The sequence below is a fragment of the Neophocaena asiaeorientalis genome, unplaced genomic scaffold, assembly GCF_003031525.2.
Source record: "Neophocaena asiaeorientalis asiaeorientalis breed wild unplaced genomic scaffold, Neophocaena_asiaeorientalis_V1.1 scaffold125, whole genome shotgun sequence".
Taxonomy (NCBI): Eukaryota; Metazoa; Chordata; class Mammalia; order Artiodactyla; family Phocoenidae; genus Neophocaena; species Neophocaena asiaeorientalis.
The window spans coordinates 936,129-952,816 of record NW_020174425.1 but is presented as its reverse complement, the minus strand read 5'-3'; the positions used below and the strand labels follow the sequence as shown (position 1 = coordinate 952,816).

The 16,688-nt window shown below is 39.2% G+C and overlaps 1 protein-coding gene across 1 annotated transcript in view; it reads right to left on the bottom strand.

Annotated features, from left to right (window-relative positions):
* ROS1 (ROS proto-oncogene 1, receptor tyrosine kinase) overlaps window positions 1-16,688 on the bottom strand; it is a 114,057-nt gene that overhangs the window by 38,094 nt on the left and 59,275 nt on the right. The window contains 8 exon segments of the mRNA XM_024756668.1: window positions 106-223; window positions 956-1,124; window positions 5,248-5,424; window positions 5,512-5,744; window positions 6,906-7,050; window positions 9,268-9,470; window positions 10,856-11,032; window positions 16,351-16,353. Of these exon segments, the coding sequence (XP_024612436.1) occupies window positions 106-223; window positions 956-1,124; window positions 5,248-5,424; window positions 5,512-5,744; window positions 6,906-7,050; window positions 9,268-9,470; window positions 10,856-11,032; window positions 16,351-16,353 (1,225 nt within the window).

Below are 16,688 nucleotides of genomic sequence, written 5' to 3'. Positions count from 1 at the left end.
TTTATGAATACGTGTTCATAAATAGTGTTACTTTTGATCTAATAATACCTTACAATTAACTGCTTAGGTCTGTAGTTTACAAAGCACTTTTGCAAACGGACATACCTGATCTCAAGGATATAGTACATAAGTCTGCCTCCATTGTCATCAGCTTTTTCCCACTGTATTGAATTTTTACTCCCTTCTAATAATTTTGGAATGCCTGGTTTACTTGGGACTCCAGCTTTGGAAACAAAAGAAAATCTGATTTGTATGTTAGAAGTATAAAATATTCTGCAAAACATCTTTCTATAGACTGTATGTACTCAGAGGAAAGCCAGCTATATTAAAGAAATATTCAGAAAATTATTCAAAAATTTTATTCAAGAAATATTCAGAAATTCTCATATGATTGCATATTTTTAAATGTATAACTGAGGTTTTTATTAGTGACAGGTTAGATGGATTAGTGACAGGAGTAACAATAGATCTTAGCCTGACACGAAATAAGTGATGCAAATGAAAAGAATTATTGTAAGTTTGGGAGCACTTTCCCTTGATTCCTATAGGGATCAACTTGGAGTTATAGTATACCTTTTAGAACACTAGTTAATTTAATATACTTGTTAAATACTTTTTATTTTGGGCATCTGGTTATAGTAGTCAGTAGTAAATATTTGAACACTCAGTGACACTGTTTTCATTTAGTTCTTACTGCAAAATATCATAGCTAAACAGGAAATCAGAATACTGAAATAATTTTGCCCACTTCAGGATCCTGCAAGACCAGATGAGTATTATCTCATTACTGCCAGTAAGGACTCCTACCTCTTTTCAGTTTCTTCAGTCAGGCTCTAGAGATAGTAATTTACTCTTTTAAGAAAAATCTCAACCTCTAGGATTAGTGAAGTAAGCGATGAGAAAGGAATTGAGAAACGTCTAAAGTTTTCTAAGTGCGGAATATGTTAATACTCACCTTTAGTCTTAAAGCTTTCTGGAAGTGAGGTGCTATTTTCTCCTGTCCTGTACACCACCACTACTCGGACATTATAGGAAGTATAAGGCTGTAGACCTGTGATGTTACAAACATAAGCAGGACCTTGGCTGCACGAAGCTTTAACATGGTAAAACTCATTGTGCTTCCACTAGAAAAAGAAGTCTCAATTAACATTTTGTTTCTTTAAGAAAAACATTTTAAACATAGAAATTCAAAAGCTTGTGGCAATTAAAAATTAAAGTTTACTTTCTATTAAAAAATAAGAGCTCCTTTATGAGTGTTTGATCCCAAATATTATCCTTACCACCAATAGCAATTTTATTTTTTATGACAAGCTATAAGTGACTTGAATGGTGGTCTTTAAGATAAGTCCAAGGTGGGAAGTGCACCCCTGAGTATATATCATCAGGGAAGATTCAAAGCTTGACTTCTTGTTATCCCTAATCAAAGGTATTTTTATTAAATCAGGATGACTGAGAACACAAATTTACACCTGAGGGGAAATGATGGATCAAAACAGTGATACTTTCAATTCCATGGATTTGCTAATTTCAAAGTAATAATATTTTTACATATTTTGATTCTTTGAAGAAGTCCACAGTGACTTATAAATTAAAACATTTAGGTTTTCCTCCCCAAACCCTCTTCAGACATCTAACCAACATTCCTTATATTTATACATAGGAAGCCTAGTTCCCTAAAAGAAGGACATTTTTGCCCACCATCACTCAGTCACTAAGTAGCAAGGTTACAAGTTAAATACAGGAAATGTTACTTTCATTTCACTGGGTCTCTAATTATAGCTATCTTGAACTTCTTTCTCTGAAACACTGCTTTTAAAAAATCTGTATGTTTGGACCCTTAATATCTTGTTTGAAAATGATGATTTTTTTCAATTTTTTTCAATTTTTTTCAATTTTTTTCATTCTGTCAAGGGTTCTTCTTGTCTTTTCCTCAGTAGAGTTTCCTAAGAAGGTCAGTTTCCATAAATAAACCTGACTTTACATCTCCTTTTTCATTTAGCACTCACAAGGTCATGCCATTTCATTGGATGGGCACTTTATATTAGTTTTCTGTTCAGTTAGAAATGATTCTCTGTAGCACCTTCAGGAAGTAGACCACCTGGTTCCAGAAAGAAAGAGGAACAGAAGGAATGAAAAAAAAAACAAAAACCAGAAATGCTGATGTCAGAGACATTGCCTGTTAAACTCATAAATGTCTCAATCCCACTGAGACATATAGCCTAATGAAACAGATGCACTGGGTCCTTAATATTTATGCTGAACTTTCTGAGAGAGACAGAGCGAGAGAAATGCTGAGCCCTGGCTCAAAAATTTTAGCCCTTTTTGGTCCTGCCTCCTTAATGCTCTGTCATAGAAGCCTTCAGTGAATAGTCTAGATGGCCCAACATTCCACACCAACCAGAAATTATCAGAGCTCCTTGGAATGTCAGGGAGATGTTTGACCAGGGGCTTTGCTGGAAAACTGTGGAGTATTGACCTCACCACAGGATTGAATGTTCTGGGCAGACCATCAGCTTGGAGAGGTACCACGGGCTACCCCAGTAAATCACAAGGGAGTTGGGATTTTCCATTCATCAGAGGCCAACAGGTGCAGGGGGGGGAAGGCTACCACAGAGGATTTCCAAATTCCTGGGCAAGGGTGTGAGGGAAATGGTGCAGACTATGGTGCAAACTCAGTGTCTCAGTTTCAGAGACTGAAACTTCAGAAATGTTTGGTTCTGGTAGGGATTCCCCTGGACAGCTGAGAAAAAGACAATTGTAATGAATTTCCATGAAAAATATTTACCAAAGCAAAATTATTTGTTTCTCCTCAATCTTAAATTGAATATGTTCTTCTGCTATACATTGTTGTGAGAAAGAATCTATGAAATTTAAGACCAAGATAAAAATTTAGCCTTGTGCTCTAATTCCCTCATTTTTCCATGTACAGAAAAGATGAAGACTGGAAGTTTATCCTTTTCTCCTTTCCTTTCTGAAAAAAAAAATTTCATTAAAATATTTACTCACCCTCATCACTCACCCCTCAGAGTTTCAGTGTGGAGTTACAGGACCATTGCTAGCTGTCCTCTCATTGTGAGTTAGATTCAACTTGCTCAAAAGAAATAGAACTTTCTGACTAGATGTAACACAGCCTTCTACTGTGCTCATCAGTTAGTACTTGTTGGTGGTCACGCATGTAGAAATTACTATCTTACATGTTCAGCTTCATGATTTCTTAAGTGGTCTATCTGGAACCTGGGCTGAGCAAGTGTAGCAGAAGTTTTGAAAGAAAAAGCATCACATGAAAGTCATGAGGACTGAGCCAGGTGGCCCCTGTCTGCTGCCCCTCTCCCAAACTTTGCGAAGCTGGGTGGGTGACGATGGCTCATGTTCCTTCTGTGTATGAACCAAGGAGAACCTCTGTAAGGATGAGTCAGCCCTGAGGGTCCTCCCCTGCACGGTTGTGATATCTGACTCATCAGGGTGCCTTACTGGGTCTCTGGCTTCTCATCAGTAAAACGAGAGGCTGGAGTCACCACCTCTAAGGTCCTTCCTCAGTTCACGTCTTTGATCTGGGAAATGAGCTTTACATCCCTCCCCTTGACCTCAAACTGAACCACATTAAGCTCACCTAAATAGATGTCCCCAAAGAGATGATCCTTCAATTTCTCCAATTTAAAACTGAATTTTTATGAAATGACCATTTTTTAAATAGGCAACAAATCATCATAAACATGCTCAGTGGAAAAGATCTGATTGAACTATGGTTTTGGTCTTACCAACTTAATATTCACTGCTGTTTTATATTTTTCCTAGTTTTTATCTAAAAGTACAAGATTATAAAAAATATTTTACATAGAAAAATTTTAAACCTCTGGGAAGCAACTCCATTTTTTTTGTTTGTTTCTTTTTGTTTTGTTTTGTTTTGTTTTTTTGCGGTACGTGGGCCTCTCACTGTTGTGGCCTCTCCCGTTGCGGAGCACAGGCTCTGGACACGCAGGCTCAGCGGCCATGGCTCATGGGCCCAGCCGCTCTGCGGCATGTGGGATCTTCCCAGACCGGGACACAAACCCGTGTCCCCTGCATCGGCAGGCAGACTCTCAACCACTGTGCCACCACGGAAGCCCACAACTCCATTTTTAAAGAAAAGTGAGGTCATGACTATACTGATTTGTTTTTAAGTTCCCACTAAACAAAACACTCCTAACCAATCTTTACAAATGCGGACACACAAATATATAATAATGAAAAATGAAACATCACAGTTATAAAAACTTAATCATCTATTAAGTACATCAGTATAAAAATTAATGTAGACTTTCCCTAGCAGTGAATTAATTAGATTAACTGATGCTTAAATTCAGTGGGCATTTTTACATTGGTTAAAGCGTGAAGATTTTTGGATGAGGAGCCATTTAAACTAGTTTACATGCCAAGATCCAACTAGTTTAGAATAAACTAGTTTTATATTTTACTTCTCTCCTGTTGCTATTCAGCCCTGAAATGGCTGAAAGAACATTTCTAAACAAGGTTTTAGATTTATGCTTGTTCATTTCTTTCCATTTTTTTTCATAGAAAATAGCAAATTGCTATGGACTTTAAACTGAAGAGCCATGCTGGTAACATCTAAAGTAAGTAAAACATTATGAAACCAGGAAACCATAATTTATACCCTTTTATGTGAAGCCTTTTAAGAGCAAATGAATCTCACTGGGAATTTTTTCTGTCAGAAATTAGTCTAGATAGTTTACCACTTCTATCTGGCAAACCTGAATCAATGAATCTTGTCAAATATATTGCTCATTTATACAACTGGATGCCCTAGAGATATCTTTTAAAAGGCCTTTTGATTTATTCTATAGCATAAAACAAAGATTTGCATTAAAAGTGTACATTGAGGGCTTCCCTGGTGGCGCAGTGGTTAGGAATCTGCCTGCCAATGCAGGGGACACGGGTTCGAGCCCTGGTCTGCGAAGATCCCACATGCCGCGGAGCAACTAAGCCTGTGTGCCACAGCTACTGAGCCTGCACTCTAGAACCTGTGAGCCACAACTACTGAGCCCTCGCACCACAACTGCGGAAGCCCACGTGCCCTAGAGCCCGTGCTCCGCAACTAGAGAAGCCACCGCAATGAGAAACCTGCACACCGCAACGAAGAGTAGCCCCCACTCGCCGCAACTAGAGAGAGCCCACGTGCAGCAATGAAGACCCAAAGCAGCCAAAAAAATAAATAAATAAAATTTTTTAAAAATGTACAGTGAGATGTACCTTTTGGAGTTCAAACCAAAATCTGATAAGGTGAACATTAGATGGAGCCTTCCAATCTAATTGCAAACTAGTGTTCCCTGGAACCAAGGCACGAGGTTTCTCTGGCGTGTCAAACGTTTTCACAGTGACAGGATGACTCTCCGTGCACCACATTTCCTCGGCGTGGCAGGCCAGAACCTTTTTGTAGAAAAGAACAATTGCTTAACTTTTCTAGAACCTTGCACTTGAGAATGGCAATAAAAGTACCCAATATACTCGCCGTACTTTTAACACATAGAGTTTTCCACCAGACAGTCTAGTAACAAGGAGAGAGAGCCTCCCATTTGGATATTCACTTTGCCTTAGTGGAGTCTCAGGAATGGGAGCCAGTTGAGAGATTGCCACCTGATAGCGGACTGCCTCTTTCGGTCCATTTGGCTTGTGAGATTCTCTCCAGGATATAACGAGGCTGGTGTCTGACTGCACGGTTGTGTTAATGAGCCAAACCGCCTCTGGTACTGAAATAAATAGCAGTGCACAATAAGGCATGTTGCAACAGCACTGAAAGATGGAAAGAAGTAATAGGGTCTTGATTGAGGAATAGGCATATCATGTGAGCAGAATGAATGACAGATGTTCCAAAGGAAAGCCAGCCTCCTACATAATGGTAAGTTAACAGGCTGCCTGAAAGGCTCTCGCTTATTTTTGCCTAATGACTAAATCATTCTCTCGCTGCCGCTCAAGGATATGGCCAATGATGAATAATCCAATTCGGGTGAGTTTTGTGAATGGCATCAGAGATGTGTGAAAGAAATGGCCTCCCCTCATAATAATCGCCACCTCTTACAACACCTTTTCAGATTCTAAATCCACGTTCTTTAAGGCAATGATGTTATATTACTTTACAACTCAGTAGCCTTGGTAAAATTCGCATAGAGAAAAGGCTTGGCTTTCCTAGGTTTCACCACATGTACAGAGACCTGTAAATACATGGGAAGAGAGTGACACTGTGAGGTGAGACCAAAGAATGTGTTTCCAGACACATAGAATTGATGATGATGTTTTGCCATGTAGTTGCTTTTCATTTTGATGGGATATTTTCCATCATCTTCTGGTGTTCGAGTAAGGATCATGTCAACAGAATATTCTCCTAGAAATACATTTTTCTTATTAAGCTTAAAAAAACTCACATAATAAAGATAACTTAGCATCCAGATAAAAACCAAGTATAGGGCTTCCCTGGTGGCTCACTGGTTAAGAATCCTCCTGCCAATGCAGGGGACACAAGTTTGAGCCCTGGCCCGGGAAGATCCCACATGCTGCAGAGCAACTAAGCCCATGCACCACAACTACTGAGCCTGCGCTCTAAAGCCTGTGGGCCACAACTACTGAGACTGCATGCTACAACTAATGAAGCCCACGCACCCTGAGCTCATGCTCTGCAACAAGAGAAGCCAGCGCAATGAGAAACCTGTGCACCACAGCGAAGAGTAGCCCCCGCGCGCCGCAACTAGAGAAAGCCCACGTGCAGCAACGAAGACCCAATGCAGCCAAAAATAAATAAATAAAATAAATAAATTAATTTTTTTAAAAAACCCAAAAAACAAATATAGGCACACACAAGCACATATATCACAAAATTCCACTCTAGAAAATCCCACACCACACCCGTAACTCACCTCCACTTTTAGTTTTTCCCCAAATCTCTTTTCCCAGAGGTAATTGTTCCAAAGGATCTGAATAATAATTCCTTACAGCTGTCCGTATCATATATGTTGAAAATGGTTGTAAACCTTCAATAAGGGCTATACTCTGCTGAAATTCCTGTAATTAATTTTAAAAAATCAGTGTCTTATTTTTTGTACAAACGGGGAGAAATTATTTAATCAAAGAGAAAAAAACTAAAAGACTCAAATATTTTTAATTCATCTTTAAATCTTGGATCATGAGTGACAATCTTCACTGTCCTAGTCTGCCCAGAATGTCTCCAAGAATAAATGCCAAATGATTGGCAGCCTCAGTCAGTTGTGACATAATCATTTCACTTAGGAAGCTGAATTCCCAGAGCACACTATCTCATTAGCGTTGCATTAGAAATTCAGCAGGAAGGTATTGTAAGGATGTGACACATCAGTGAATACAATAAAAGAATAAGCTACATTATCTAATCATTCTCAGAAATAAACTTTAAGAAACTAAAAAGGCTTTCCTTACACTAATGGTTCTCAATTTTGGTTACACTTTGGAAACATCTGGGAAGTTTTAAGAAAATACTGATACCTGGGTCCCACCCGGGTCCCACCCCTAAAGATTCTGATTGCATTGGTCTGAGGTGAAGCATGGGCTCAGAAATTTTAAAAGCTTCAATGTGCTGTCAGGTTTGAGAACCACTCACTGCCTTTGGCCCATATTAATCATTATGAAGACAATAAGAGATAAGCTCTAATAAGAGAAATGACAGAAACCCAATCTTGGTCAGCCAAATGATCCAATCTGTCTCTGAAACGACTCCTGTTAGAAATGTGTAAAGAAAGGTTAAAATAGACAAAATTTTAAAATAAATAAATAAATTTATTTATTTTTATTTATTTATTTATTTTTTTGCGGTACGCGGGCCTCTCACTGCTGTGGCCTCTCCCGTTGCGGAGCACAGGCTCTGGACGCACAGGCTCAGCGGCCATGGCTCATGGGCCCAGCCGCTCTGTGGCATGTGGGATCTTCCTGGATGGAGTCACGAACCCGCGTCCCCTGCATCGGCAGGCGGACTCTCAACCACTGCGCCACCAGGGAAGCCCAAAAATAAATACATTTTTAAAAAAATAGGCAAAATAAAGGAAGTTACAAGAATCAGAAAGAAAGTGTATAGTGCTTAACCTCCAATAGATGATGGTCAATTTCACCTTTTGACTTGATTATAAAATAAGCACAAAGAAAAATACTGGATACATACAATTCCATCTCAAAGACAACTGGAACACCCAGGCCAATGATGGAATAAATTGTCTCCATTCATTCATTCAAGAAATATCTAGTAATGCCTATACAATGCCAAGTAGTATGCTTGGTGCTAGGAATACAATGATGAATAAAAACGTAGTCTCTGCATAACAACACATTTCACAACGTATGGAAAATAAACAAAAATATAATGTACAATTTTTATATTAGCTACATGCTATGGAGGAAAGGTATACAGAAATGTTCTTTCTGTCCAGTTCATTTCTTACCCCTCAATCTGCTGGAATGGCCACAAAAACAAGTCTCTGTCACTTTCTGGGGATAATTAGATAATTAGGGAGGGAAACAAACCCAGCTCTTTTAGGACACTCAGGAAACAGTCACTATAAGGCAATCTACCGACTGATTAGGGTTAATATAGTTCCTTGAAGCTTAACTTAACTCGTAGACAAGAGACTAGATAGAACACAGTATGTTTTTGTTTTTTTTACATCTTTATTGGAGTATAATTGCTTTACAATGGTGTGTTAGTTTCTGCTTTATAACAAAGTGAATCAGTTATATGTATACATATGTTCCCATAACTCTTCCCTCTTGCGTCTCCCTCCCTCCCACCCTCCCTATCCCACCCCTCCAGGCGGTCACAAAGCACGGAGCTGATCTCCCTGTGCTATGCGGCTGCTTCCCACTAGCTATCTACCTACGTTTGGTAGTGTATATATGTCCATGCCTCTCTCTCGCCTCGTCACAGCTTACCCTTCCCCCTCCCCATATCCTCAAGTCCATTCTCTAGTAGGTCTGTGTCTTTATTCCTGTCTTACCCCTAGGTTCTTCATGACATTTTTTTCCTTAAATTCCATATATATGTGTTAGCATACGGTATTTGTCTTTCTCTTTCTGACTTACTTCACTCTGTATGACAGACTCTAGGTCTATCCACCTCATTACAAATAGCTCAGTCATCTGTAAAAGTTAGCATCACAGTGTGTTTCAGAACATAATATAGAAAATACTATGGCTGAGGATTTTATATCAAAAAAAGGCATCTTGTGAAAAGACAAAGACAACAGGCTCCAACCTTACCAGCATTCTATCTTTCAGTTCAGAGCTGTTCTTCCTGTCATTTACTTCTTTGTAATAAAGCAGGTATGTGGGAGTGGGACTGGTGATGCCATCCCACATGTGGTTTGTCTGGACAGGTGGTAATCTGATTGTGAGGCTGGTATTAGTGGTGTTAAGTATAGTTGGCTCTGCAATATCTGAAGCTAGAGACAGAAATGCTCTATCTAAAATAATAATAAAAAGATTAAATATATACACATGTACGTACAAGAGAAACAGCAGATTTATCTAACATCAAGGATAATATCATATCTTATTTTTATTTAACTGACAAGGTATGGTACATTGGAGTGTTGGAAATGTTTTTCAGGACAGGAAGACACGTTTTTTTCATACGTTTTGAACATGTTAAACGCCTGGGGACGAGTGCAAAATAACTGGTAATTGCTTACAATTTCCAGCAGATGGAGCTAAACTACCCTTAATTACGTACCTAGACAGTGAATAGCAAAATAAGTTGACCCTTTTTTATTTTGAAGAAAGTAATGAGAGCATTATATCAATCATATTTTTCAATGAATTCCTATTATGAAAACTGATGTTATCTTTAGGACTTTTATTTCTAGGGATATGCGTGTGTGTTCAAACTCAAACAGATATTGCATGGATTTTTTAAATATCTTAAATGAATTATTTCACCAAAATATGCACTCAGTTTATTTATAAGTTCTCCCATGTTTTCATATTGTATAACTTACGTATTTTATAACTGAATACATTTAAGCAAAGAGGGTTTGTTTTACTCATTTCTCTCCCTCTCTGAGAGGGAATTATACTGAATTTAGAATGACATTGTGACTTTAATGGCAGAGAGAGCTTGTGAAAAAACTCAGAGACCACTTTAGGTTTGAATGTCACCCATGAGGCTATGTAGTGCTGTTTTTGTTTTTGGTTGGTTGGTTTTTATATTTCAAACATTTATTTTATTATGACTCTCAGCAAAAAAATACATAGTCAGTTCTGCCATAATGTGATACATGCATTCCTAAAAGTCATTGCATTATACAAAACCCAGAGAATGTGTGGAGAAAATAGAGTGAAGGGCACAACACTAAAACACTTCATGAGTGACACATTAAACGAACAAGAGAGAAACTTAATAAAAGTGGTAGCACAGATGTACACGTTAAATGCTTGGCATATCTAATCCTATAAGACATAGGCATTTTACCTTGAAAAAGACCTGAAATTTTATGCAAAGCTTTTTGACACCACTGGGAGGTCTAAAATATCATCAGGGGAGAAAAAAGACAAAAAGAAGGGAAATTGTGGGACTGAGAAGACAAAGAGGATAGACAGAGAGAATGACAGGACAAGGGTTTCCCCGTGTCTAAAGTAGCCTGCCACAGCCCAAGCCATGTATACAGGTAGAGACAAATAGTGACCCAGGGCAAACAGCAATCACAACGTGCACCAAACCCTGACCATTTGGAGCAATGCTGAGAGCACTACGAAGAGTTGGAGGGACAGCCCTGGAGGAGGAAACATTATGAAATTTTCCTGACCCTAAACTGGGAGGACAAGCTGATTAAGTATGTGACTCTCTTACCTGGAAAAGGCTGCAGAACTGAACTGTAAACCAAGATATGCTTACTACTTAGGGCCTCCACCTGGGACAGGATGGCCCCATTGCTTTTCTTTGCCTGATAAATTTGTGTGCTGTCCTTTGCTGTGGAGATCCAATAGAGAAATTGTCCATCCACAGTCAAGCTAACTAGCATTTTTCCTGTTGATGAAAAACAGAAAAGAACATAAAGAACAAAATACATATCTGACATTTTCTACTCTAAGCAATGTGTGAAATCCTTTTTCTATAGCATAACTGAGAAATTTTGAATCTTTCTATTATTTCAATATGAAAAAATAATACTTTTATGTCATTAGCCTAAGGATTTTACAGATATTTTCTCATTTTAGCTCCATATCAAGCCAACAAAGCAAATACTATTATTATTAGCCTCATTTTGTATAAGTGGAAACTGAGGCTTCCAGGGGTTAAATAATCCCCTCAAGGCCACAAAGTTAGTCAAGGGCAGAGCCAGGATTTAAAGCTTACCTGTGTGATTCCACCCCAAACAACACCAACTGAAGGGAGGTATTAGCTGAGGCACAGGGCTCAGCGCCTTGCTCAGTATATTTATCAATGATTTAGAATGAATGCATAATAAACACATTTATCAAATTTGCAGATAATACATGATTCTTACTGTCACTAGTACATTCAGTCTTTGACTTATTCAAAAATATCACAAGAGAATCGTGAAATGGATTGAAATTTAATAGCAACAAATATAACATTCCTAAATTCAAGGTTAAAACTAAAACTGTAAATAAGGAACGAAAGAAATTCTGGCTTAATAATAGTTAACATGCAAAAGACTATGGGTTCTTCAAATGGCAGGCAGCCCAAAGACCTGATGTCACTTTTAGCTGCAGTAAAAGAAGACCTAGGAAGTCACAGGCCCTCTGTGCTGACCAGAACATACTGAAAGTACAGTGAGTCATTATGGGACAACATTTAAGAGAACTAAGCAGCTAGAGCGAAACCTCAGGAGGGTGAATAGGGCAAAGAAAGATCTAGAAGTCATACCACCTAAGGGGTACTTAGAGATACTTGAATTTTTTTCCTCTAAAGGAAGTGCCTAGCATGGGCTATGGCAGCTGTTTCCACATAGTTGAGTCGCTATCATGTGGAAAGTGATTGATTTATTCTTTGTAAATTTAGAAGTCAGAACTCAGGCCAATGAATGAGAGGAATGGGGAGAAAACTTCGGCTAAACATAAGAAAAATATCTAGCGTTTAGAATTGTGCAAAAATGAAACAGACTTCCTTATAAGGTAGTAAGTTGTTTTATAAACAGGTGCTCAAAGAAGGCTGTTTTGGTAGAGGGGATTTCTTCCAATATTATGTCAGCTAAATGATCTCTAAAGTCATTTTAATTTTCTAATTTTTGGATTATGGATTTCAGTTGTGGCTTCATGAAAGACTGACTAGTTCTATAGCTATAAAATAATGGCCCATTATAACTCTTATGTATCAGATGTTAAAGAAAAATTATTCTGACACTTGTTTCAATGGTAAGGAGGACTTTAATCAAGGCTGTTGCAATATTGCAGTAGGGGAGGGAGACATGCACAACTCCAAAAACAACAAAGACAACTGGGGGTTATAGCCAACAAGCAGAGGGAGAGAGCAGTCAAGAAAACTACTAAGAGGAGACATCAAGGGAGGGGGATTCTTGCTAAACTGGCCTCATAGGATTTTTGGCCAAGAACATCAAGGGTGGGGGTGAAGAACTTTGTCAGATACCAAGATGAAAGATTCTCTCTAAACTGATTTGGCAAGATTCTTGCTGAAACTGGACTCAGCAAGGATGGACAGGGAAGACCAAGTTTGAGGCCTAGTTGAGAAAAGGGATCACAGGAGCGTAACTAAAGTTTGATCCGGGAATTCCCTGGTGGTCCAATAGTTAGGACTCTGGACTCCGTGCTTCCACTGCAGGAGGCACGGATTTAATCCCTGGTTGGGGAACTAGGATCCAGCAAGTTACTCGGCGTGGCCCAAAATAAAAAAAAAAAAAAAAAGAGCAATTAAAGTTTGATCAAGGAAAGAGTCTTTGTCACACATTCAACAGAATCAAGTTATTCTCCTAATAAGAGAAGTTCAGAACATTATCTCCACTCTTAATCCCATTGAAAGTACATTGGAATTGCTTCTAAAAGGCTCTGGGGGCTTCCCCGTTGGCTCAGCAGTTAAGAATCCACCTGCCAATGCAAGGGACACGGGTTCGGGCCCTGGTCCAGGAAGATCCCACATGCCGCAGCACAACTAAGCCTGTGCGTCACAACTACTGAACCCACGTGCCACAACTACTGAAGCCCGCGTGCCTAGAGCCTGTGCTCCACAACGAGAGAACAGCAACGAGAAGCCTGCGCACCACAAGGAAGAGTGACCCCCACACACTCGCCGCAACTAGAGGAAGCCCGCACGCAGCAAGGAAGACCCAACGCAACCAAAAATAAATTAATTAATTAGTTTTTTTTTAAAAAAAAGGCTCTGGCTGATATGTCAACCAAACCGTACATGCAGTTACAATACACAGACACACACACATTTGCAATTTCAAAACTTTACTATATAAACCAGCAATACCCAATATCACATTTTTAAAAATAAATTTATTTATTTATTTATTTGTTTTTGGTTTAGCTGAGGCACAGGGCTCAGCGCCTTGCTCAGTATATTTATCAATGATTTAGAATGAATGCATAATAAACACATTTATCAAATTTGCAGATAATACATGATTCTTACTGTCACTAGTACATTCAGTCTTTGACTTATTCAAAAATATCACAAGAGAATCGTGAAATGGATTGAAATTTAATAGCAACAAATATAACATTCCTAAATTCAAGGTTAAAACTAAAACTGTAAATAAGGAACGAAAGAAATTCTGGCTTAATAATAGTTAACATGCAAAAGACTATGGGTTCTTCAAATGGCAGGCAGCCCAAAGACCTGATGTCACTTTTAGCTGCAGTAAAAGAAGACCTAGGAAGTCACAGGCCCTCTGTGCTGACCAGAACATACTGAAAGTACAGTGAGTCATTATGGGACAACATTTAAGAGAACTAAGCAGCTAGAGCGAAACCTCAGGAGGGTGAATAGGGCAAAGAAAGATCTAGAAGTCATACCACCTAAGGGGTACTTAGAGATACTTGAATTTTTTTCCTCTAAAGGAAGTGCCTAGCATGGGCTATGGCAGCTGTTTCCACATAGTTGAGTCGCTATCATGTGGAAAGTGATTGATTTATTCTTTGTAAATTTAGAAGTCAGAACTCAGGCCAATGAATGAGAGGAATGGGGAGAAAACTTCGGCTAAACATAAGAAAAATATCTAGCGTTTAGAATTGTGCAAAAATGAAACAGACTTCCTTATAAGGTAGTAAGTTGTTTTATAAACAGGTGCTCAAAGAAGGCTGTTTTGGTAGAGGGGATTTCTTCCAATATTATGTCAGCTAAATGATCTCTAAAGTCATTTTAATTTTCTAATTTTTGGATTATGGATTTCAGTTGTGGCTTCATGAAAGACTGACTAGTTCTATAGCTATAAAATAATGGCCCATTATAACTCTTATGTATCAGATGTTAAAGAAAAATTATTCTGACACTTGTTTCAATGGTAAGGAGGACTTTAATCAAGGCTGTTGCAATATTGCAGTAGGGGAGGGAGACATGCACAACTCCAAAAACAACAAAGACAACTGGGGGTTATAGCCAACAAGCAGAGGGAGAGAGCAGTCAAGAAAACTACTAAGAGGAGACATCAAGGGAGGGGGATTCTTGCTAAACTGGCCTCATAGGATTTTTGGCCAAGAACATCAAGGGTGGGGGTGAAGAACTTTGTCAGATACCAAGATGAAAGATTCTCTCTAAACTGATTTGGCAAGATTCTTGCTGAAACTGGACTCAGCAAGGATGGACAGGGAAGACCAAGTTTGAGGCCTAGTTGAGAAAAGGGATCACAGGAGCGTAACTAAAGTTTGATCCGGGAATTCCCTGGTGGTCCAATAGTTAGGACTCTGGACTCCGTGCTTCCACTGCAGGAGGCACGGATTTAATCCCTGGTTGGGGAACTAGGATCCAGCAAGTTACTCGGCGTGGCCCAAAATAAAAAAAAAAAAAAAAAGAGCAATTAAAGTTTGATCAAGGAAAGAGTCTTTGTCACACATTCAACAGAATCAAGTTATTCTCCTAATAAGAGAAGTTCAGAACATTATCTCCACTCTTAATCCCATTGAAAGTACATTGGAATTGCTTCTAAAAGGCTCTGGGGGCTTCCCCGTTGGCTCAGCAGTTAAGAATCCACCTGCCAATGCAAGGGACACGGGTTCGGGCCCTGGTCCAGGAAGATCCCACATGCCGCAGCACAACTAAGCCTGTGCGTCACAACTACTGAACCCACGTGCCACAACTACTGAAGCCCGCGTGCCTAGAGCCTGTGCTCCACAACGAGAGAACAGCAACGAGAAGCCTGCGCACCACAAGGAAGAGTGACCCCCACACACTCGCCGCAACTAGAGGAAGCCCGCACGCAGCAAGGAAGACCCAACGCAACCAAAAATAAATTAATTAATTAGTTTTTTTTTAAAAAAAAGGCTCTGGCTGATATGTCAACCAAACCGTACATGCAGTTACAATACACAGACACACACACATTTGCAATTTCAAAACTTTACTATATAAACCAGCAATACCCAATATCACATTTTTAAAAATAAATTTATTTATTTATTTATTTGTTTTTGGCTGCATTGGGTCTTTGTTGCTGCACACGGGCTTTCTCTAGCTGCGGTGAGCGGGGGTGGGGGGGGCACTCCTTGCTGCGGTGCTCAGACTTCTCACTGTGGTGGCTTCTCTTGTTGCGGAGCACGGGCTCTAGGCACATGGGCTTCAGTAGTTGTGGCACATGGGCTCAGTAGTTGTGGCACACAAGCTTTGTTGCTCCATGGCATGTGAGATCTTCCCAGACCAGGGATCGAACCCGTGTCCCCTCCACTGGCAGGTGGATTCTTAACCACTGGGCCACCAGGGAAGGCCCCCCAGTAGCACTTTTGATGATGGAAATATTTTACATCTGTGCCGCCCAATACAGTGACCATTAGCTGCTGTGGGTTTTGAGCATTTAAAATGTGACTAGTGTGGCTGAGGAATTAAATTTTGAATTTTATTTAATTTTAATTAATTTAAACTTAAATCACCACACATGATTAGTGATTGGATAGTGAGGACTAGACCCTTAAGAATATATGGGGGTATTTAGAGTGGTTTCTTTCTTTTGCAATTACTCCTAATTAGAAGACTTCCAAGTGACTTTAGACTTTCAAATATTTCCTCCACAAGATTGTGACTTTCAACAGATAGACCTGTCAAGTATTGACCAAGTCACGCTGAACGTGGAGGCAATGAGATCATCAGCATGGGGGTGGAGTACTGGTGGGAAGATCAGGGATGCTGTAGTTAGGCCCAGTTTCAGATACCAGCTCCTCTATTAACTATGGCCCTTTGGATAAATTACCTTTCTCAGCCTCAATTTCCTTATCTGTAAAATGTGGATAGTTTCTACTTCACTGAGATGTTTTGAAGATCAAATGAGATAATACATTTAGTAGCCTGCTTAGAACACATAGTTGAGCTCAGTAAGTTGTAGTTCTACTGTTAATTATAAAATAACAACATAAAAAGCCCCCCACAGACCCAGAAAATTATGTGAATGCCTATGTACAATTTGCCTGAAAACAACTTGAATTCTACAAAAACATTTGGCACAGTCTGAAGCAAATACCATATATATATATATATATATATATATATATAT